This window comes from Varanus komodoensis, unplaced genomic scaffold, assembly GCF_004798865.1.
Source record: "Varanus komodoensis strain SLA01 unplaced genomic scaffold, ASM479886v1 scaffold29_1, whole genome shotgun sequence".
NCBI lineage: Eukaryota > Metazoa > Chordata > Lepidosauria > Squamata > Varanidae > Varanus > Varanus komodoensis.
In genome coordinates this window covers 8,152,959-8,178,240 of record NW_025335759.1, presented here as the reverse complement: position 1 = coordinate 8,178,240, position 25,282 = coordinate 8,152,959, and the positions used below count along the sequence as shown (strand labels likewise).

The 25,282-nt window shown below is 40.3% G+C and overlaps 1 protein-coding gene across 2 annotated transcripts in view; it reads left to right on the top strand.

Moving 5' to 3' along the window:
• MACO1 (macoilin 1) overlaps positions 1 to 25,282 on the top strand; it is a 64,627-nt gene that overhangs the window by 31,060 nt on the left and 8,285 nt on the right. For both annotated transcript variants that reach the window (XM_044434877.1, XM_044434876.1), the window contains exons 7-8: positions 22,795 to 22,953; positions 24,526 to 24,708. In XM_044434877.1, the coding sequence (XP_044290812.1) occupies positions 22,795 to 22,953; positions 24,526 to 24,708 (342 nt within the window). The remainder of the gene's footprint in view (positions 1 to 22,794; positions 22,954 to 24,525; positions 24,709 to 25,282) is intronic.

The window sequence follows — 25,282 nt, the reverse complement described above, 5'->3', positions numbered from 1 at the left end:
CTAGAAGAAGCTTGTTGGGAGTGGAATAGATCTGCACAACAAGCTAAGTGTGAGGAGGGAGGAGCAAGCAGTAAAAATGAAGGGGAAATCTTTTGAGCAGGGTACTCCACAAGTCTTTAGATTCTGTGTGTGCGTGCAGCTGTAGGTTTATTATATTCTACTTTCCCTGGAGGAGAAAATCTGTAATGGTAGCAGGTGGTAAAAGTTGCCCAGTTTGGGAATATTTTGATGAAGTTCTTCTACGTACAAGTAAGGCAGGCATGTGTACATATTCTGTAGAAAACCATGATTTAAATCTAGTCTTACTGACTAGTGATTTAAATCATGATGTAAATTGATTTGATTTCAATCAGGTCCACCCTGGTGGGGAGTGAATTTTTAATTTTAAAAGATCAAGCATGAAATACAGCCCATAAAAGCAAGTGCTGTTCAGCAAGCCCACCACCAACATAGCATTTTCAGTTACATAGTAAAATATGACATATATTTTGGCCTCTTGTATTTTGATAGGAAACTCAGCCAGAGAAGACCAGCTCTTCTGGGGGGTTTTGCCTAGCTTTCAGCAAATAATATGTAAAAACCTGTGCTGTATATATAATATTGAACGTAATTGTAAGGTGCCCTTACTTATTCCTAGCAGTGCCTGCCTACAACAGATAAATTGATACCTTGTGCTCTGGTGAGTTCAATGGGACTTGCTCTGAGATAGGTGTGTATAGGATTGCAGCCTTAAGTAAATTGGAGGAGCTTAGACTTTATCTATTTAAAGCATTCATAGTCTTCCTCTCTAATTAGAAATAAATCTAAGGCAAGTTTCAAATTATTATTATTATTATTACTACTACTACTGCTACATTGCATTTGTATCCCCTCTTTTTTCCTCTTGTGGGGAACCCAGGATGGCTTTACATAGCTGTTTTATCCTCACAACAATAACCTGTGAAGTAGGTTGGGGTGAGAGGGAATGACTGGAGCAAACTCACTCAGTGAGTTTCATGGATGAGTGGGCAGTAGAACTTAAATCTCCCAGGTCCCTAGTCCAGCCATCTAACCACTACACCACATTGAATGTGTGTGTTACATTTTAAAATGATAAATTCCAGGATAACATTGGCCATATTTGTTATTTTGTTAGCAAATATATGTATTGCTCCAGGAAGGACTCCCTGGAGAAGAGCCTAATGCTGGGAACAATAGATGGCAAAAGAAGAAGGGGATGGCAGAGAATGAGGTGGCTAGATGGAGTCACTGAAGCAGTCGGCGTGAGCTTAAGTGGATTCCGGAGGATGGTGGAGGACAGGAAGTCCTGGAGGAATGTTGTCCATGGGGTCACGATGGGTCGGACACAACTTTGCGACTAACAACAACATATGTATTGCAAAAATTATGTATTTGTAGGATAAGTTATTTATTTTGGCAGTACTAACATTAGCCTCAGTGTTTACTGAAAGTCCAGGCAAATAAAATGCTGCTAAGCTGGCACATAGCACTATATAGACTAGGCATCAGACAAATATAACTAACCTGGGGATGATGTTCCACAGTTGGGATGCTACAAAAGGGAGGTTCCTGTCTTGTCATCCTTAAAAGATGAGGGCACCAAGAGATGGACTTCTGCAGATATTGATGACAAGAAGTTGTGTGTGACCTTCAGCAAGTAGCATAGAAGAGCCATTCTAAAATGCAAAATGCAGTGTCTGTAGTGGAGGTTATGAACCAGAAGCAAGCATTTACCAAATGTCTTATCAGCCAGTGATCTGTGTTCCATAATTATAGCAATTACTGCATTTTAGGTTGCTAGAGTACAAAAGACGTTGACCATAGCTGTGTCACAGCATCTAGGTTTTCTTGCATTTGTAGCTCTACCCATTGATTTCATGTTGTGCAGTTCATCAGAATGTTTTTGAGTTATGAGAGCAGTAAAAACCATCTGTTTATTTGCAGATAATAACTGAAAAATAGAATTTCAGTGGTTCATGATGCTGTATTGTAAAATATCAATGCCTAATAGTGATACACCTGAAAAAAGCCCTCTTTTATCCTGCTTGATGTATGGACATTAATTTTGGGGATCATCTTGCTTATTTAAAAAGAGGCACATAAACATAAATTTAAAGTGCAGTAAACATACATTTGGAGCCAGACTATTTTAATAAGTCTTATAAAAGTGGTTCACTTTCGCTGGCAAATCTCCCAAGAATGTGGTTGATGGAATAAACCGTTCATAAAGTATCTGTGAGCTCTTAATTTACATAGGGAAATGTGTGCCTTCTGAGGTTTTAGCATGAATTGATCCACTTTTAGAAGAAGCTAGCCCATGTTTGTTTTTGGTTGTTGAAAATGATATATTTTAACTTGTTTGGGGCCTTCAGGGCAACTCACAACTATCACAGTAAGCAATACAAAAATGTAAAACCTGCAGAGAATTCAGTAAAATAGCTATGAAAAAAGCCCTACAACTTAGTCCCACAGACTCTCTGAGTACCTGCAACCTTTGCTTGACATCAAAATGCTGATACAGAAGGGGCAGATTGAACTTTTCCAGAAGGGAGTCCTAAATTCTTGGTGCCACTGTTGAAAATGCCCTGTTCTAGATGATCCCCCCCCCACCCATCTAACCCAAATTTCCACACAGGACTTCACCAAGGAATATGCTAAAAACGTAAGGTAGCTGCTTATGGGGAAACACTGTCCTTTAGATAACACAGTTTGCAAAGTGTTAATTGACGGGAAAATCTAATTAGCCCCTAAGTTAATAAACTCACAAGGGGCAAGAGGAAGCAGCGGTGGGCAAGCCAGTGATTCAGGCCTGATGACTAGCTGAAAGTTTGTACTATGTAATCTTAGTGGTGGTATTTTGATTCCAGCTTTAAGTGTCATGGGATGGAACCAGGTGTTCTGATGAAGAAATTGCTTGTGCCACTTAGTAACTAGCCAGGCATATATTTAACATGGAATAGAGGGTGAATTGACTCTTGGGGGGGTTATAAAATTTTACTTAACCATCTAAAATGCAATACTAAAATATATCAATTGAATCTTCAGTTCTAATATTGACTTGAAATCCCATAATAAAATCCCCGCTGCTAGTTATATACCTGCATCCAGAAGCAGCAGCAGTAAAGTTGAGCTGTTTATGGAATAAACGAAGATCCAGGATTTAATTATACTTAGCCCAGAAAAACGTGTGTTTGAGAAACTCTGAACAGAAGAAATTAATTCACATACACTTTCTGCTATTTATTTATCCTATCAGAAGCTATTTGTGAGAAATGTTCATTGTTACCTCTAGTTCCATGGATATTTCTATGACTGATGATCCTGCAGTTGTAATATTGGTAAATGGCAAGATGATTCTCATCTATGATTTGGTCTTGAATGAGCATGTTACTTGGCCAGTCACAAATGATTTCTAGTCCCACATGTTGAAGTGGAAATCCCCCTGCCTTGGTAGAATTAATAGTGATAGAGGTTTATACCCTGTTATCTCTTATATTGATTATTATAATGCATTCTTTGTGGGGCTGCCCTTGAATATGGTTCAGAACTTCAGTTAGTTCAGAAAGTTGCAGCCAGGTTTCATAACAGAATAAAATATAAGATTTATGATACCCTCCATTCCTGCCAACTGTGTTGGCTACCTGTTCAATCCCACAAACAAAGTGCTGGTTTTAACTTATAAAGGAATAAATTGGCTTGGGACTAGTTAACCTGAAGGATTGTCTTCCTCCATACAATCCTGCCCAATAACTGAGATCTTCCACAAGGTGACATGGGCGGACAGCACCTCTTCTGTGGTGGTGTGGAATTCTCTCCCAAAGAGATAGAGCCCTTTGCTTCCTCACTGTTTGCATTTAATCATACGTTTGAGAGCTGTTGTATTTTTGCTGTTGTAACTGTTATTTACCATCCTGAGACTTTTTAGTGAAGGACGGTATATAGAAACTTTAAATAAATAACTAATAAATATTGTGTACTACCTGTGTATTGTTTTAGTGTATGCCATTCTGATGTATGATGCTCTAATTACTCAGAGTGGGATATAAGTGGTATTAAATAAATAAATAGTTTCTTTATAGCAGTAATAAAATCTTAGTGTGGTGTGCTCTTAGAAGTCAGCAGTGACCTTCTCCCTCGTGACCCTCCTACCATGTTTTCTGAAAGGGGTTTTCTATGGCTAGTGAGCATGCTCAGTCCACATTGGGCTGGCTTTGAGACCTCCCTCAGCTCCCTTTTGGATGGTTCTTCTGTCCTTCTGTCCATCCCTCCTTCCTAGATGAACATTTACAAACCTTATGTAGAAAGGTCACACCTTTGGTCCATCTATTCCAGTTTTGATGACAGTGACTCCCCAGAGTTTCTGGCAGGATTCTTTCCTAGCCCCCCCACCCCCCGAGATTTCAGGGATTGAAGCAAGAATCTTTCACATGCAAAGCAGAGGTTCTACCCCTGAGTTCCATATTTGTCATTTAGCAGGACTTCCCTGTCCTTGGGGTTCCCCTGAGAGCTGTAGCTACGTCCACCTTTTCTCTGGTTATTGACACTTTTGCTATCTAAGCATCTGCACTCTTGTCTGATCATCAGAAAGAGAGGAGATGGTGATTGCACTTTCTGTGCTAGAGCGAGAAAAAAATCATGTTTGACACTGTGTGTGAGAGAGAGGGAGAGGGGCTGATGATATCTGATTACAGCATCTTGCTCACTTAAAGAACAAAGTGAAAGCAGCAGCTGCAGAGATGCTTTTCCTATAAAATCTTGACTGTTAATCTGAGAGAGCTAGCCTGTTCTAACCTGTGACCCTTTCTGGCCATCTATAAGAAACATCCCATGGGACTCACAAGAGAAATTATAGCTTACTGGACATAAATTCAAACTGGGCAGGTACGTACGATGTTGGTTATGTAAATTTAACAGGCTCAGAAATAGTCTGTACAAATTAATTTACCAAAAGGTTAATTTTAAAAAATGCTAATAAACCATTATGGATTATGGGGCAATAATTTGGGGACATAAATGACTAGCCTGTCGAATACTTTAATGTACATGAAATGTGTAAAGCATCTAAGGATGTGACAGGCTTCTTACCTAGAGGGCCTCCATAATATTAAAACGAAAAACGAAAAGGAGAGCCTAATAAGATAGGGAGATAACCTTTACAGAGGACAGTAATTGAACTCATCTTTGGGTTGATGCACAATATCATTATTTGAATTTTCGGCACCAGGCTAAGACCTTTTTATTTAAACAATATTTTAACAATTTTTAATATCATCTGTAGGTTTTTTAATTTGCAGCCAGGGTGAATCTGGATTTTATGTGCACTATTTGTATTGTGTTTATTTATTGTATGTAAGCCGTCCCGAGGCTCATGCGAATGGGACAGCATACAAAAATTCTAAATAAATAAATATCCTGAAGTATGTAGAAAAACAGGAAAACTTGGGCTCTGACTGGGAAGAGTTGACCAGAAAGCTTGGTTTCTGTATTGGTATTGGATATAACATTAGCTGGCCATCAATTAAGGCTAAGGAGCAAAGGGCAAAGCAGGGGAGTTGTATGCTCCTTTCCCTTGTTAACACATCCCCCCTCCCCCAGAACGTTTTGCTTTGTTTTGTTTTGTTTTGAACTCTGGATCATCCAGTATACTGTATGTCGATTTTAGAGACTCTCAAGTTTGTGTATTCAGAATTATGGCTTGGTTTCAATTTCAAACTTGGGAAAGGGGAATGACCAGGATTCTGCATGAGGAAAGGAAAGACAGGGATGAACAATCCTGCATTCCAGCCTCATATATGAATTAATGAGAATGTAACAGACGGCTAAACCTTTAATATGCATGGGAACCAAGAAGGGATTTCTTTTATAGAAAGAACCTCTTGTTACATTAATTTGTGATTGTGTTGAATTATATTAGAATTAAAATGCAAAAGGAAATAGTTTGTAGAGAATTACTTTTAATTTTTTTTGTATTTAATCTTACTCCTCCACCGCCAAATAAAGCAGTGCACATTGTTGTAAAGTTACAGAAACCCAATCTTCAAAATGTTAAAGCAGCCATAAAAATAGACTGTAATGCTATATATATATTTTGATTTGTCAGTTGGATTCCATACAGAAAGGGCACCTGCTAGCCTTGTGAAGAAAGAAGCGTTTATTATCCATTGGAAGCTATGTAAAGTTATAATGCTGGCCTTTCCAAGTATTGTGAAGGCCTTGCTCCTGAGTATCCACATGATTTGACTCACATGGAATCTCTTGAAAAAATATTAAGAATAAGGGTAGTGCAGCTAAAGCGAATGAAACTTGCCATAAGCAGTGGAATATAGACCAAGTCAACTAGCTAGCAATGGACGAATCTGTTTCCTGCCTGCATCATTTTCACGTACTTTTACCCATAGTTCTATTTTACTTTGTTTCTCCATTAATGAGTGGTTTTTTTTAAAGTCCAAATATATATTTTGATACATGTGATTTCCTGAGACTTGTGTTACTACATATGGAGAAGTGCAAAATCTGTTGAATAACCACGTTCAGAACCACATACCAGTTCAAAAGGTATGTATTAAAATATTTTTAAAGAAATTTGCGAAGATTGGAATTCTCAAACATCACCAAGACTAGTACATGGACAAATGGGGTGAGAATGTGGGGATATAGCCTACTACCCTGTTAAATATTTTTTTTACCTTTAATGTATATATTGATTGTCTTGTGAACACAGTACAGCAGATGTGCATGATCACCTGGAGTGATTAGGGGTTGTAACCAAGCAGTAGTACTTGACTCCCCAGTTTGAGGTAATCCAGCAGTCTGAGTCTGTTTGCCTTCTCATCTGGCCTGCACTTCATTTGGCAACTTTATTTCTCTTGGGTGTATGGGTTTGGTTTTGAAGCAAACTCATATATAGTCAGTAATGAAGGTTGTATGTCCTGTTTTCTTATGCCCAAATAAGACCACTGTTTTGGCAGTCTGGCTGAGATGGTTTTTCCTTGTTTTTCCACCTCCTGCAACTTGAGCTGCCCGGTTGGGTACAGTTTAATTCCAGCCATTTGTGTTTTGAAGAGTGGGGGAGGAGTAGGCAGGACCCAGAACCATTTTCATGTGTAATTAACTTGAAGCAAAAAGGACATTTGTTGTTGTTTTCCTGCTGCTTCTAGGGCTTAATTTCTGCAAGGAGAGGTGCCAAAGCTTAATTGTCTAGAAGCCATACCCTGGCTGTGAAGCCCTGCCCTTGAAGGATGACTGTGTACCTGTATGAGGTCAAACTAAATCTAATGAAGGTAGCTGCCCTTCTTTGTTCTTGTGCCTGCCTCTTTCATATGTGAAGCAGAGGGGGAGGGGGCCTCCTGCCCTGATGCTTATGCAGAAAGAAGCATGTGGCAGAGGGGTGTTGAATTGCTGCCCTTTTCTCACTTCATATCCACACCAGGCTTTTCCTTTACTGCCCCAGAGCAGGGCAGTGTGGGAAATGGACCCTCCCAGGCCAACTACCCAGTGTTAATTGGAAGTCTGGGAAATTTCTTATAAGGGAAGCCCAGAGCAGGCCTCATCAGTGGGCCCTCCCAAGGGGTCCCAGGAGCTGTATAAGGGTGCTGAGTGTGGATGCCCTTGCTTGTGCTAGTTGCTTTCTTCCCAGCCTGATTCCAGTTCTAGGAGAGACCTGGGCTTGGGAGTAGAGTGCCTTCAACACTGGGCTATGTTGAGGTAAGATGCAGGAGGAGGGCAATTTAGCTCTGCTCAGCCACGTGTTCCTTTTGATGTTGCTCTCAGACCTACTTCCCACTCTTCTTGAACAGAGAATGAGCTATTTATTTATAATATATTGATCTGTTTCCTTCAAAGAATTCAAGATGGCTCATATAACCCTCCTCCTCCCCACTCTATCCTCCATGTAGCCTCCCCTACTTAATTTGGCTTTCAATTATATAGAATGACTGGTTCATTTATCAGTGGCGAGGGTCAGGCACTCTCTGTACTAGTTAACTTCCGGTAGAAACTACCCCCTAAAAAGAAAATTGAAATGCTCAACTTGCCTTTTTCTTTTCTTTTAATAAATTAAAAAAATCTGTAAGAGCACTTTACTGTTCTACAGATGTATGAAGGGGCTTCTTGCAAATCTGTGCTGGCAAACGCTTTTAATAGAAATAATGTGATCCCAAGCAGCAGTCTTTTGTACCTTTTTTAAAATAGGACCTAACGCTATAGATGATCCTTTGGGCTTAAAATGCTTTAGGCTCCCAATGTGCCACAGATTACTAACATAAACATGGGTGGGTAGTCATGCAAGCTAGTGACATTTTTGTCAGTTGGTAGCTTTTTTATGTACTTAGACTGCAAGGTAGCTTTCGACACAAGCAGTTCTAATAGCCAATTCATTGACATTACAGTAAATTAATAAAAATGATTATGGATGAATAGTGTTCCCAAAAAGATACTCAATCATGTGTTCTTGGCAAGCTGTGTAACCTTTGATGGGTTTAAATGGATTTTCATCGCAAAAATGGCAACCAAACATTTATTGTAAGTGCCACAATTTCTTTTAACATGATTAGAGACCCTTGGTGAAGGAAGGTCAAATACTTTACTTTTCAGCATGCTATGATGACAATTGGTTGTACGTATGGTACTGTTTTTCTTTATTTCTATCTCACTTAGCCCATACTATATATGCAAACCAATTACACATGTTAATGAACAAATATAAAATTATTTTAGGAATCCTGAAAAATAACCAGCTGATGACTACCAGCCATCAACTGGGTGGTACTTGGAGATTCCCCATGGAAGTCCTGCTCTCTGGCCCATGCAAAGGTGGACCAGGATGAGAGATAGGAGCTCCTCATTCATGGTACCACAACAGTGGTGTCTCCTTTCCAGTCAAGCTTTTGGCTTCTCTTTCTGTCTTTGATGGCTGATAAATATTTCTGCAGAGCTATATATGTTCCAGTTACCTTTGCACCTCAGGGAGGAACTTCGCTTTACCTGAATACCAAACTAATCTTCACTCAAGTAGTGCGAATTAGGATTTAGAAGGGGAAGAGTTGCAGAAAAAATGACAGATTTCCCTCCCACAGCCATCGGTTAACTCTAGCAAATGTTTGCCTTCTGGCCATCTTTCCCTCAGCCAGTCTTGGTCCTGATTTCATAGCTGGAGGAAAAGCGATTCCCCGTGTGTGGGGGAGGTTGCAGTCATTTGTACAGGATGCAGGCCGTGAGTGAAGCCCCTACACCCAAATGAATGCATTTGCCAAGATTTCTGACAGGTTTCTGTGCACTCTAGCAGCCTGTTAGATGAGAGTAAAACGTTTAGGCCAAAGATGACACTGTAACATTCTTTAAGGAAGGGTAGGATTCAGATGTAACCAATATAAAGAAGATCACCAAAGCAGCTATATTTCCACCAGTGTACACATCTGTATTTAAAATGATCTCTGCCAATCTTCTTTCCTCTGGACCATATTTTTCCAGACTTGATGACCTGCGAACGCCTGAAGGTCTCCACTTCTGTTCATCTCCTCTTCCCATCTTCTTTGCTTTCCTATTTTGCCTGGAACTTCCTGTCCGCACACATAATGCATAAGTATACTTCACACTAACCCACCCTGCCTGTAATCCATGGTAGGTTGGTTATTGTGCAAATAACGCATGATACAACTGACAAATAATGGGGCTCATCATAGGTTGTTCACCTCCTCACTCTCACTCCATTCTCCTTGATCCACCACAACAGGGCAGACTTTACTCCCTTTGCCTGCTGCAGTTGTAAGCTGTTGCTGACTAGCCACAGCTTTTTCTTCTCCCCTCTTTTCCCCCAAAGATTGTGATTTCCAGGTTGACAGCCAGCTTTTGTCATCCCTGTTGGACAGCCACTGACATTTTTCAAAATGCCCAAACTAGTTTGGAGGGGCTGTCCATGGTTGCCAACCCAATTTTTCTATCTATTTTTTAGATGTAGTAATCTGCACAAATATTTCCACACAGTTTTTAATATGTGTTGTTGTTGTTGCCACCATGTATAATAAATGTATATGAAATGCTTGATTAGATGGACCTTTGGTCTGATCAAGTATGGCTTTTTTACATTCTTAAGTATTTGCACTCCTTTCACAGCAAGTGCCTCATCTTTCTTTTCTTTTTAGCACTTTTTGTTCTAAGGATGCTTTCACTTTTCTTTTTGTTCCCAAGACACTAGCTGCTTAGGTAGATGGAAAAGTGTAAGCCACATGCTTTTAAAGGGAACTTGAAAGGTCTAGTTTCTTTTCAATGGTTTTCTTGAAATGTATTTATTTACTGAGAGATATATACCTGCATCATTTCTCATCCACCTTCAGCTTAACACATTTAGTCCTTCCCTTCAGCAGGTGAGGTCCCGATCAGTATAACTGCCGTTGTTTACCTTTGCTTAACTAACTTTGTTTCATTTCTTTCTTTCTTTCTTTATTTATTTATATCCTGCCTTTTTCCTACAAAGGGCTCAAGGCAGCTTACATCATTCTCCTCCTCCATCTTATCCCCACAACAACAACCCTGTGAGGTAGGTTGGGCTGAGAGTCTGTGACTGGCCCAAAGTCACCCAGTTGGCTCCATGGCTGAGCAGGGACTGGAACCCAGATCGTTTGAGTCCCAGTCCCATGCTCTTAACCACTACACCACACTGGCTCTCTTCCACTGTTAAACCTGAGCTCCTTGAGAAAGAAACTGTCCAGTTGCTGCTGCTGTTGCTGTTCTTGCTTTTTTTATAAAGCGGAAACAAATGAGATGGTGCTATATGAATATTATATTTATAAAGTATTTCATTATAGAAAAAGAAAGCAACATCAGAACTTTAAAAATCTTCTAAATGCATTTAAAAGTAATGCACGTATTTTTCATATTGTTCACCCTGTGCAGGGTTTGTCATCAGTTCTTCATTCTACCAAGCAAATATCAGTTTACTAGCCTTTCATTAGTCAAACACATTCAGGTTACAGTGGAAGAGAGTTTCTTCTCTTTTTTTTAACTGCTGTTTTTTCTAAAAATCAAACTTATGCTGGATGCCTTCAACTTACAGTTTATAAGAGAATATTATTATGACTCCCACAGTTGACTCACTCGGCTAATTAATGAAGCAAGGAATATTTGTCATGAGCAAATATAGGGCATTTGAGTTCTGCAGTAGTTGTAACTGAAGAGTCAAAATACATATTGTTCTTCCAAGTAACTCTGACAGGAAAGTCCTTCTTCAGAGTTGCAAGAGTTTGCTTGTACTAGTTGCTTGATGTCCCAGCTGTTAATTTGATTTGCCATGTGTGTTTTTTCACATCCTGGTTCTCATGCCTTTGGTAAATATCGCTGTTCTCACCAGAACCCTGAAAAGTTAAACCCTGGGTGCTTCCTTTCAGAATTTTCTGTTTTCATTGCAATTCGTAACAATCTATTTGAACAAAAGGAAAATATATTGTTTAATATGGTAAGAGGCTAGAACTTAGTCATCTCATTACTCATGCCCATAAAGTCAATATGTGCAGACCAAGATGAGGCAAAACAAGCCTCCCTCAGGATCAGATTGCTCTGGGGTGCCCCTGGGAAAGACTCTGTGTCGTATCACCGCACTCCATACTTCTGGTGCTGGGGAAGAGGCTCCACTCTGGCTTAAAAAAGGTCAGCCTGCATTTGTCTACCTGCATTCAATAATTTTGTCAAAGCCGTAATAGTTAGAAATTTAGTCTTTTAAAAAAAGAAAAATAAAGCACTTGGGAAGCAGAATTCTGTGTATAGTATTATAACTCTGTACTCATAAGATTATAAACAAACAGACTGTCTGTTTTCACTTTGGATGTTTTTGGTAAGGGTATATTGCTAGATTTTCAATGATGGAAAGTTTTCTTTAGAGAAATTCACCTGGGGCTTTGGCAATTTTTTTTCCTGTTAAGTGAATACTTTTCTGTACTCTTGAGGCATATCTTTAACATCATCTAAATATTGATATTACAATATTAGTCTCTGCTTTTATTGCAGTTTGGAAGTGCTTGCCTTTTATGGTTAATTGTCTCTTGCTGTGGTCAGGTTGTTTTCTTTGTTCTAGAGCCGGCTTGTTTGTTTTAGTGTATACTGTGATTCCATTTCATGAATTCTGTGTTTTAATTATTTTAAATGGTTCATTTGTACGTTGCTCAAAGAACCCAGGTTATTGGACAAATAACAAATATAGTAGTAATTGTATGGGTGTGCCTTAGCTCAGTGGTAGAGACAGCATGTTGAGTTTCTACAGAGGACATATAGGAGGTGTGCATTTTCTAGGTACAGCTGGAAAAAGCACTGACCTAAAACCTTGGAGAGCCAATGCCAGTGACCATAATGCTAGGTCAATACGATTGATCTGACTTGGTATAAGCCAATTTCATATACTCACCTGGTTGACACAACCAAACCACCCATGTTTTTAACAAACCCTATGCCCGTGAGTGTGCCAGAACAAGCAAGCATGCCAGTTCCTGCTTGTTTCAGTTTTCCTAAACAAGCCAAGAACATTCCTGGGTTATTGTTGGGATGTCTGAACCTGCTGTCTGGTTTAGGGTTTAAAAATTTAGTGTTTTAACCTGTGGCTTGACACTTGGTTAATATTCTGGTTTTGGATAGCAAAACAGCAGCCTAGGAACAGGATATTGCTGGGTTGTTTGGGAAAGTGGAAGTAACAAATGTATGAAAGGCAGTTTGCCTGCTGGTTAATGCATGGCCATGGCTAACCATGGGTTAAGCAACACATTGTTTGCTTTTATGTGCTAACTAGGCATACATCATCAATGAAATTATGTTTATTTTTACTTTGAAAATCAAGTAAAAAAACCCTTAAAAGGTCTCAGCTTCACTCCTAAAACCAAATCATGATGTTTCAGACAGACCTCTCTGGGGAGCATATTGCATATACAAGGTGTCAGGAAGGCCTGTCCTTTAATGCCACCTGTGTCATCTTTGTTGAAGGGTCTCTGAAGGATTCAGTGAACTGGCAGGTTCATATTATGTATGTCATAATATGGAGAAGGTATTGTACAATGTAATTATGCCAGGGTATGAAATAAGAATTGCATGTAATAGTCCTTCATCGGTGTTAACATCTAATTCTGTCATAAAAGATAGCATCCTATCAAATCAGTGCTCATTCAAATAGTCAGTGGATGGTTAAATAGCTGAAAACTAAATGCCATCACTATATTCCTAGGTACCATTGCAGTGGATCAGTCTGTTTCTATTCCATGTCAGTTGCACAGGAGTTAATTCGTAAATCTATCCCATCCCTTTTCTGCATTAATCTGCTGATTTATTTTAAATCCACCCAAAACTTTGTGTACAAACTTTTCAATGGATTTTCTCACAAAATACTCATTGTGGAATATGTTTATTTTAAAATACATTTTTGCATACACATGTTGATTGGGCTTTTTTTGAGGTTGAGAACCATAGTGCAACATTTAGAACAGTATAAAATTCAAAGGATAATGGTTCTGCAATTCCAACATTAATCTGCATGACGTGAATAAGGTCAGTTCATCTCAGACTTCTCAAATAACAAATTCCTCAAGTATCTCTAGTGGCAATGAAAATCCTTTCTGGCAACCATTTGCCCCTGGTTTTCCAGCGCAAACCACAGAACCCCACACATATTTCCTCCATTTTTTCACACATTCCAAAAATTTAGTCGGGGTGAGGTTTCTTATTTCATGGTGGATGAAAAAACAGACTTTGTTTGCCAAATTTCTGGCACATACACAGGGATTGGGAGCAAGGCCTGGGCCCCAAGACTGTTTCTCAAGGGCCTGAATATCCAGTGATGCCAGAGGAGGACTTCTGCCTTAATTGCCATGCAGGAGGGATTGCAGCTGGAGAGGGAATTGCCCCAGCAATTAAACCAAACTTCCATTGGTGACTGTTAGTGGGGATATTTAATTTCATCCATTTCACTGATTAAATTTCTGTATCACCCAATAAACAAAGTTTTCTGGTTACAGAGATTAAAAACTTAATATACATTATGAGTAACTATAATGTATAGGTATAATAGGATATACAAGAATAAATTAATGGATCCACATTTTTGAGGACAAGAGGGGCATGTAAGACTTTGGAGACACTCAAAAGCACAAAGAAGGTTGTTGTTGTTATTTTAACTTTAAGTGTCTCCAATCATTCTATAAAGTGAGATTCCCCCCCCCCCTTTTGCCAAACTGTATGAACAGGTCATGGGGAGGAGTGAAGTCAGTGGAGACCCTAAATTACAGCTGTCTAGCAAGGCCATATGTGGGTGTCTTTATTTTAAAAGTCCAGAAGCCTTGAACAAACAATACTGGGACACAGTTCTCAGTAAACAAAATATATGCCATTACCCCTAACATTTATCACAAAAACATTCTTAATGATTTAATTATCTTTTCACATTTATTCTGCTCTCCGTTCCTTTGCTAAGCATCTTCTTTTAAGTATTTAAAAATAATGGAATAGTGACAGAAGGGCCCATAGTTTTATCTAGTAATCACTGTAGGGATATTTATTTTTAGATACTTGGGCCTGCTAAGCAGTTGTAGTACATAGAACAAAACTGAATATCGCATGATTAAGCCACTTTCCAGTACGTATGATCTTAGGAAGCAATTTTAACTGATTACTCTCCCTTCAGTCACACCTAAAATAGCTTTTTGTTATGTGAACACTTTTTACTTTTTGTATTCTCCAAGAGGGAAAGGAATCTAAGGACCAAGCTATGTATTATGCAAGAACACTTTCACCAGCCTTGCAAATTTCCAGACATGCATAGGAATGAAGAGGGAAGGTTAGTGGAGCAGTATAATTGATGGTGGACACCAGGAAAAGGCTTAGCCTATCATTACATCAGGATCAGCTGCGGCTATTGAACACTGACATAGTGCAGCAGCTATGAACTAGCAAGTTTTCACTTTGGCTTCGGTCACAGATTCACTGGCTGTTCTTAAATGAGTCATTCTGGCCTCAGGACTACCTCTTCCAAGCTCTACATTGTGGTGTTTCCTTTATAGGGCTGATTTCCCTTTTAGGACTAGTCAGCACATTGTCGACCCACTCCAAAAGTATGTGAATAGCTACAGTCCCTCCAGAGTGTGACACAGCTCCAAACTTAGAGTTGGGCATTGAGGCGATTCATTCACTTTGCAAGAGTGGAAGTTGCCTTGACAAAAATGGGCAGGATAGAAATCTAATAAAGAAATAAATAGTAAAAAGTCAGTATTCAGACTGGACTAGTCTCAGCTATTGTACTGATAGCTGCTATCTAAGCATTTACAGAATTCTGAGCATTAAATCTACAATAATTACATAAATGCATCATAATACATTACTACTCTGCAAAATATGTTGCAGATATTTCTGAGATGTGTGTCTGATGCTCAAAGAAGCAGCAAGACCTGACTAGAAATGATACAGGCTTTTTAAACAGTGCTACTTCACAGTGGCTGGTTTGCATAACATACTGCAACTAGTGGCTTATCTAAGACACAACCTGCAGGCACTTTCCTGACTATTCCATCCTGGTCATGGATTGTTGTGTCATGCAAACCTGGCCAGGGTTATTATGTTAGAGTTAAACAATCCTGTCAGGAACCATGACTTGTTTCAAGCATTGCAGACACCCTTCTGGCTGGGTGTGTACAGCACAATGAACCACAGGCGCTGTTTGAATATCCAGGTTGGTTTCTGTCATGCATGTCATGGATAGCCCCAGTGGCTGCTTTCTGTGAATGTGCTGTGCTCAGGGGCACGCCTCTAGTTTGTGCCTGCTTTGGTCGTCCACCACAAATAGAAAGATTAGTTTGTCAGCCAAACGAGGGTTCCTAGCTTGTTGCACCCTGGATTATGAATGAGAGTTTGAGCCATTAGGCACTTTACTAATTGAATTTTAAACGCATTCATCTTTACACTGCTTTTGAAGAGGTGTGTGTTATAGTATTTATTACGATCAGTATTGCATAAACTTGCTGAGATGGAGCCCCAAAGTTGCTGAAAGTGAATCCCTTCCTCCTATTAAACATTGTGAACTCCCTCCCTTTAAATTAGGAATGTACACAGTTAGCTAATGTATGGCATAAAGATTTTAAATTATTTTTTGAAACTTATATCAACATCAAAACTTTCTAGTGTCATCTCAAAATGTGGTTGTGGTACCTAGAAGTGTAAAATATTTTCCCAGTCCTTACCAATGACTCTCAGATAAGAAGTTAAGATTTAATAGATCACAATAATTGAGCTGCTGCTGGTCTCATTGCTTTGGCACAATGGAACGAGGGCAAGTTAGGCAGTATTCACTGTCATCCGAATTAATACCAGTTTAACAAAGTAATATCATTTCCCCCCACAATGAGATTGCTCACTTCTCTAGCCTTTTAAATTGCTTAAGAATTAGCTGTAGCATTTGTGACCCTGCAAAACTAGTGTGGTGTAGTGGTTACGAGCACAGATCTGGGACTCAGGTGACTTGGGGTCTAGTCCCAAGCCATGGTGCCGACTGGGTGACTTTTGGCCAGTCACTGTCTCTCAGCCTAGCCTACTTCACAGAGTTCCTGTGGGGATGAGATGGAGAGCGGAAGAGGAGAATGGTGTAAGCTGCTTTTTCATTAGAAAAAGCAGAATTTATACCTAATAAGAAGATACATGCCTTGGGGAAGGCGCAGTAACGACAAGAAAATAAGTGCATAGAAAAGGCATAACCTTCTCTGTTTCAGGCTTCCCATTGATTCAAGTCCTGAGGCTTTAAGATACAAGTCGTGATGCATCCCTAAACCTCTGGAATTCAGGAATGCTTAAAAATCTAAATCCACAAACTTGAAAATAAATTAATGGGGCAAGATACGGTTCAGTGGGGAGAAGTTAACTGGAACAAATCTTACGTGGTAAATCCCTGTGGGAATACCTGTTCTAGGGCTCTCTCCAGGTGTTCTTGAGACACCCCCCCCTCCAGCCCAGGAATGCCACATACCCTTCCAGGCTGCCATGACTGGCCATTCAAACCATTTAGCTACTTCAACTGGACTTACAATTCCACACTAACTTCTTGCCTTTTCTATCACTGTGCTGTCTTTTCTCATGCCAATAAGCTTGTGTCGAGATGTTTTTCTTGATGTTTCCATTCAGAGGCTTAGTGGTGTCACAGAGACAAATGGTGGTGGTTGTAATTCTGTGCAGTGAATGTCACTATTGAGTTCCATCAGCTTTAATTTCCTTTACTGAGTACTGACATTTTCAATTTGTGGAATGAAAGCAAATTCTCTGTGTGTGTATGTGTACACTTTCTGCAAGGTACTTTCAAGTGTTCCTTCATTATTTAAAGTTCCTGGCTGAGGCTCTGCACATATATTTTTGGCTACAGCATAATAGGCGTTAATAGGACTTCTCCCACAATACAGCCAATGACGGAAAGGTTACTTAGAGGCTATATGAAAGAGGACGTGTTCAACATGAAGAATGTCCCAATTTCAGCCCCAGGAATCTCCATATTAAAAAGGAGCAGATAACAGGCGGTGAGTTAGATTTTGCTTGAGACTTCTGATAGTTGTTGCCAGTTGGAGTAGACAGTATTCTATATCTATTTATTTTATTTATATCCCACCTTTTTTTCCTTTCAAGGAGTTCAAGGTGGCTTACATAATTCTCCTCCTCTCAATTCCCACACATCAACAATTCTGTGAGGTAGGCTGGGCTGAGAGTCTGTTACTAGCCCAAAGTCACCCAGTTAGTACCATGGTTGAGTGGGAACTAGAACCCAAATTGCCTGGTTCACAGACCAACAGTTTTAACCATTACACCACTCTGGTTCTCAAAACTTCATATTTTGCCCACCTTAATTGACTCTCCATCTACACCACTGGAATCGCCACTTCACATCCTTGATATTTGGCAAGTCCTTGCAATTCTATTGATCCTGAACTGCAACATTCTGCTGGTTTCTGAACAGCAACAAAAATAAAGGACTTGAGTCTCTTCTCAGGGGCTCACAGCTGACTGTTGCAGAAGATTTCCGTAATTATTATTATTATTATTATTATAACATTTCTATGCCGCCCCTTGCCGAAACCTCGGGGCGGCTTACAACATGATAAAATACATTGAAATACAATAGTACATAATAAATTACCATTAAATACAAAAATACATTGATTTACAAATATAAAATTAAAATTATCAGTATAAAATAAAAATACAGGAGGAGAAAGAGAAGGAAGAAGAAGTTGCCCTGGCCAGATCATATGTTTTAACAATTGAAATGATGTTTAAATAAAAAGGTCTTTACCTGACGCCGAAAAACCAGTAACGACGGTGCCAGGCGGACCTCTTTGGGGAGTGAATTCCATAGGTTGGGCGCCACCGCAGAGAAAGCCCTCCTCCGGGTACTTACTCTCCTAATTTCTTTCATGGAGGGTTCCTGCTGGCTTACAGATCTTGGGGTCATTCCACCTGAACAATGGTGGATTCTTCTGCTTTTCAGTCCTCTTCTGGACTGCCCCTGCCAGGCCTTTGTAGGGCTGCTGCTTGTTCAATCCATCCACATTTATATATCACTACAACTCAGTGTCAAGGCCATGGCAGGCTGCTCCTTTGGCAGAGAGATTCATTACATCAGTGGCAGCTCTGACTTACATCTGGTAAGCAAGCTTGTCAAATACTCCTATGTGAGATGCACAGAGACTGGAGGGAGGGAGGGAGGGAGGGAGGATAAGGTGGAGGGAGGATAAGGTGCTGGCATTCTACTGCTCCAGAACTGAATCCTTTTGACAATTACCCAAACTTTTGGTTTGTTACAGAGGCAAGGCAAAGGGTCGGCTCCTTTTGCCACAAAGACTTTCAGGTTGGGGAGTATGGGCAGTCTTCTTGGCCTGTGAACTGTCAGAACTGCAACTCCTCGTGCCATCTCAAATGCACTCAACATGCGTGATGGCAGCTTTGATCACGTTGCATGCAGGCATCCATCTGCCCGATCTCTGCACAGCAGCAACTTGGTCAACTCCATCCCCCTTCACCAAGCATTATTGCCCAACATTTGTGCCAGGGCTGACTGCGCATTTGGGATAGCAGTCCTTTCAGCACTCCTCCAATCTTCCACTGACAACACTGACCCACCATCCACTTATGCGTAAGCTTGCTGGTCGCCCCTGTGTGTGATGCACAGGGACCATGGAGAAGGAGGGCAGGATGCTTACCTGTAACCGTCATTCTTCAGGTTGTCACCTCTGCATTCACACAACCCACCCGCCTACCCCACTGGGTGTCATGAGCAACCTAGCTATTTGTGCTGCACGTGTTTGTCCTTTTGCTGTGAATGTCTCCCATCTGTGGTACCACTCAATAATGCAAGTATGGTTCTGTCACTCCTTAATGTGGAGATGGTACTGCTTCGCTCAGTGTGAGGCCAGTACTGCTGATCCCCCTTTGGGCCTGAGGGCACAGGGCAGGCTTGCTGGAACTGAGGGAAATGACGGGAGCCCCTCCCTTCTGTAGGGATGCTGGGGTGGGGGTGGGGTTCCTTCCAAAATGCTCTTATCTGTTGAATCTTGCAGCAGCAGGCGCAGAGCCCGTGTGTGTGAATGCACGGATGACCACTCGAAGGTTGACAGTTAGAGGAAAGCAACCTGCCTTTTATCCAGCAGTGTGGCATGATAGCTCTGTATTTGGTAAATAGTTGCCTTAACGTGCAGGAGTTTAAACCAATTTAAATACCAATCTGTATTCATATTTAGAGACTCTATTTTGTGTCAAAAAGCTTCAGCAAAGGGTTGCATGATTCTGCACAAAATGACATCTTATTTCTAAATATGACATACGGCAGATGGTCTCTGGTCAGGAAAGATTAAAATTAAACCTTCTAAACTGCTGTATATCTCCAGCAATGTATCTCTCTGAGCCCGTTTCTTTGCGCATGAGGGGAAGAGAGAAATATAAACAGTTTTCGTGGATCTAAATTAAATTTCTCTGTTTACTATACAAAATAATTTGAGTCTCAGCATGTTTTGGAAGCAGGACAGTTGTGCAACTCCTCTTAAAATAGGACGATCAAGTACTGAAGCAACCCATTCTGGCAGGAGGATGCAGGATGAGGCATGTACCTGTGACATGCCTCTCTCCGTGTGCTACTTTTTGAATTTAAAGCCAGCACGTGGTGAATGCAGTTGAGGTACAGTCTCTGCATGGCGTGTGGGCCACCAAAGAAGATGACTTGTGCTAGCAGCACAGACTGAGTGGGGGAAATCAATTCTTTTCCAATTCAGTTATCATTGTGCACATGCCCTGCTTCCACAGAAAAAGTTCCCTTTATATATAGGATAGGATGGATAATAGTGTAGCTGATACGTTAGTGCAGCTTGGGCTGCATCTTGAAGCCAAAGTTTAGGGCCACACAGCCTGGGGATCCCAGATGCTTTTGGAACGCAGGAACAAACTTCATTTTATTTCTATAGCCGTGATGGTGCCATGATTTAACCAACCTTAAAGTGAAAAGTTGCACATGGTGAGAATACGCTTATTGTTTAATCAAGATTGGTGAACATGAGGGATGCAGAAGTAGCTGCAAAGTATGGAATGGCAGTGTAGGGGAAGGGAGAGAAAGGGAAATGCTAGCTGTGCATTTCACAACTGCAGTAATATTCAAAGTTGTCATTTAATTCCTATAATACCTAATGACTGAAGTTGTCCGGGCAGTGGACAGCAGTGATAAATACTATACTATGTAATATACCTCTAAGAATTCACTCCCCTTCTATTCTGTTCTCTGGCATGGAGTTCCCAGTGGTCCTCATCCAGAAGATGACCCCATTTCCTGCTTTCAGGAACTCTGCCATGCCATTTATATCCAAATTATTCACTGGGCCATACTGTATATGCATTGGTTTCTGTTTGGGTGCAGGGGAGCTAAGCTATGGATTTTTTAAAAGGCCATTTGTATTCAGACTATTTCAAGAAGAAACTGGCATTTAAACTGAGATATTTAAGTGTGAGGTAACAAACCACATTGTCAGGAAAAGTAAAACTTTAATTGACTTGAACATCTAATGCTATTGAGTGGGTTCCCACAACACAATAACCCACCATGATGGGATGTCATGGTATCTAAACCCAGTGCGTTTTCCTTAGGATAGCGTAATGTTCATGAACAAGCCATGCTGAGAATCCATAGCTCGTTGGCTTTGGTTGATCATACCCATGGTTGATCGTTAGGTCATCCAAAACCTGGGAGAGCAATTTATTTTGGGTTGCTGGGATCAGCTGCAAACCCACTCAGGAAGAGCAGCAAAAACCACTGTGCCACTCTGTAATCTTGCTAATGCAGCCTCCAGCCTTCCTCACCAGTGACAGCAATTCTTCTAATACCAAAGCAGCACTTTGGAGGCACCTTTCAATACTTCTCTGAGTTTTCAGCTATTTCCAGATGGGGAGAGACTAACTCCTTCTGCTTTTGCTGCTCCTTTTGCAGTTGCTGCAGGTGCACACATTTCCTGCCTCCCACCTTTCAAATAAGTACAAATATTCCCAACACTTAAAAACAAAGGGGGAGCTAATGATGCTTCCTGGTCTGTTTCTTCTGTAACTGCACCACTGGGTCAGGCAGGATGGCACATGTTAGACCAGTGAAAATGTGCTCTTGCAAAAGATTGACCACAAATAATAATTAGAAACAAATTAACAATCATCTGTATTCTCTCTATGCACCAAACATTTTTAAAGTGGCAAACAGTAAGGGATAGCAATCAGAGGAGGGAGGGGCTGGGATGAGGAGACAAGGCAGGTTCTGGCACAAAGAAACCTGAGAATATGTACCTGAGACTACTGAAGTGCTGATGGGGAAAGAGGGGGAGAATAAGCCATGATAAACCCAAGCATCTGTCAGTCATACTGTGGGTTGTCAGGCAAACACCCAGCCCATTGTGGCTTATTCACCGAGTGATTTAGTTTGTCACACAAACCTACCCATTGTGCCTTTTCCCCCTCTCTTTAATATTTAGTTTCTGTTTCTGAGGAGACAGACCGTCACATAAGATTTGGGCTGCAGCTTACCAAAATCCTCTACTTCTGTTATATATTTCGTAGGGAAGCCATGAAATTGAAAGTACAGTGGATATTCTGGTATATAGAATTGGAAGATAAATCTTTTTGATTTTGAACTTTGCTGTGCTGAATTCCTTTTACTGCATCAAATCTCAAGAAACAAAGTTTTGCACATCACTGGGATCTACCAACCACATTCAAATATCTGTGTATAAACTTGCTTGCAACTCACAGATCCCTGTTGTCCTGAGTGAAGAACAAACTTCATAATTGCAAACCTATGTTTTTAAATGTGGGTTTGTAAAGTGAGGTGGGGTGGAAGTTGTTTTTGAAGTATAAAACAAGCCTAAGGGGCTGAATTAGGACCCCTTCTCCAGCCTGATGCTTCCCTTCCTCTCCCTGAATAATTTCCCCCCAGTACTAAAAGTGAGTTTGGCTGGGATAAATGTGACTAGAGGGGAGAGTGTAGAAAAAGGAGGTGGCTGGTTTGTGAGAGGGGCTCTTTATCATACTTAAACTGCATCACCTATCCCACCCACATATTTTGGCACTGACAATGAATGTCAGTGAATGTTTAAGGTAAAAGGCTGGCAGGGGATGATGGAATAAGAAGCAGATGTGCTCACACTGTTGCTGGCTATATTTTCTCTATTGTTAAAAGTCCAGTGCCTGAGTTTGAACATTCAATAGATATATGAAGTTTCCTCCGTTCTACCTAAACATTACTAAATAAGAAGGAATCATTGCTCATTGTCCTAGGTTGGAGCAAGATATTAAGAAGTTAAAGGCCGACCTCCAGGCGAGTAGGCAGATTGAACAAGAGCTGCGTAGCCAGATCAGTTCTCTGACCAGCACAGAGCGGGGAATTCGGTCTGAAATTGGACAGCTCAGACAGGAAAACGAGCTGCTTCAGAATAAGTAAGTATAGCTCCTCATCCACCCAAAAAATATTGGAATCCCTTTCTGCTGATGATTATAGCTACTATATCTGTATATTTTTAACATTTAGTTTTGCTAAATCACAGTTCAGTGGCTCAGTGACAGAGATTTAAGATTTGATAGTCCTCAACTTTGGCTGGATCATGTCCTGAGTTTTTTTGCCCACTGCTCTCTATAGTTGGGAAAACCAGGTTAAAAAAACCCCACCCTTGTCATTGGCCATGTTTTCTGTACACATATGAGGGAGGAATGAAGTAAATAGCATAGAGTGGTTTGAAAGCTAAATTAATAATAACTAATTCCCACTGATCCATATAAATGCTCTATGAGCATTCAATATTTATTCTTCTCCACAGAAGCACTTGATTTAAAACAATTAAAAGGTCACACTTGTTAACAGATTTTTTTTTTTAAATAGCTCCAGTATAGCACCCTTCATTCTGGAAAAGTAATGTAAATATTCTCTCCCATCCATTCAAATACTGTTCTTAAAGTCCCTTAAATTCCAACCAAAACAGGCAATAAATGGGAATGTAAGTATTTCTGTAAATTATTCCCATGAATGAAAAATTACAGCAAAAGTACAGCAAAAGTCTGTTTAGATAATAACATTCTTGTCTTGTGTATGTGCAATGGATCCATCTGTTCTCTAAGCCACCACAACCCATTAAGAAATTTAAGCACCTCACTCCTTCCAGAGCTGCTACATGTAGCTATTTGTCCAAGCAAATGCACCTAAACTGCATAGATAGCCTTCCAAAAGAGGGATTTCCCTTCATCAGTGCTGCCACCACCACCATTTTGAAACCTGTTAATGGGCTGGCCTTTGGCCTTACTCTCCTTGCAAGGGAATCTGAGGGAATGTGCTAATTTTAGGCACATTTCCTGATGTGTAGGTGCTAAGCTGGATGCAATACCACTTTGAGGACAACCAATTGCTCCAAATTAATCCATGGCAATTGGAGAATATGCCTGAGTTCATCCATATATATATATGAACATCTTATCAAGGGATTTTGAGGAAGATGGTCAAATCTGTTTTTAATGTACATTAAACCTATTATTCATATTCACAAGTATGTATGTCTAGTTACCTTCTTGCATTAAGCCAGTGCAGTAGTGCAGTGGCCAAAGATATATTGTGAAATGTACACATTTATTCTGTATGTTCAGAAATGTGGAAACTTCTATGAGTAAAAAGTGCACATAGCTCTGATATACCAGCCACAGGGAAGCTTTACATGCCAGGAGCTGAGCCCCAGAAATCCCGGCCTCCATTATAATAGTGTTGCATGCTCTAGCTCCTTTGCTCAAAATAGAACTTCCCAAACAGTATTCATTAGTCTACTGACTACAGCTCCTATCATACCCAGTCGCCATGGCTAGTGCGCCAAGTCTTGTCCACCATGCTTTTTTCCCCAAAGATGTAATTTTACCCCCTCATTGGAAAGAATCAGTTTGGCCCTCTGTAAATTTTTTACTGCATTAATACTAAATTTTCCTAGTAATTTGCATAAATAAAAATTTTATATCTTCTCCCCTCTTTTTTAGACTACATAATGCTGTACAAATGAAACAAAAAGATAAGCAGACTATTGGCCAATTGGAGAAAAAACTAAAAGCAGAGCAAGAAGCACGAACCTTTGTAGAAAAGCAGTTGATGGAAGAAAAAAAAAGAAAGAAGTTGGAAGAAGCAACCGCTGCACGAGCTGTCGCGTTTGCTGCTGCTACCAGGTATTTGGCTTCCTTTGCTTTTTTCTGCCTGGAGCCAGCGTATAAGTTCAATGGATTCAAATAGAAAGACTGATTCTTGCTTGCTTGCTTGCTTGCTTGCTTGCTTGCTTGCTTGCTTGCTTGCTTGCGAATGAATGAATGAATGATATTTATATGCTGTCCTTTGCAAAAGCCTCAGGACTTAAATGGTTGTTAATTTATTAACAATTGCCAGTATGTCAGAAGGTGAATTCAGTGCCCTTAACCTTTATCCAACTGGTATTTTTTAAAATTTGCAATGATGAACCTTACCATTTTTATTTATTTTTTATTTAGATTTCTATACACTGCCCCATTCTAAGCAGTTTACAAGAGATTAATGCCAACAACAGTTAAAATTTGAACTAAAAACAAGCATATTAAATAAAACTAATCTGGGGAAGGCCTCGGGAAAGATTCATCTTTACTTCCCTCTTGAAGGTAGCAATCTGGGATATCAGATGCATCTCTCCTGGCAGGCCATTCCATAGTTTAGGGGCAACCACTGAGAAAGACAGCTTCAGATTAACCCCACACAATAGCCTTCCTTCAAGCA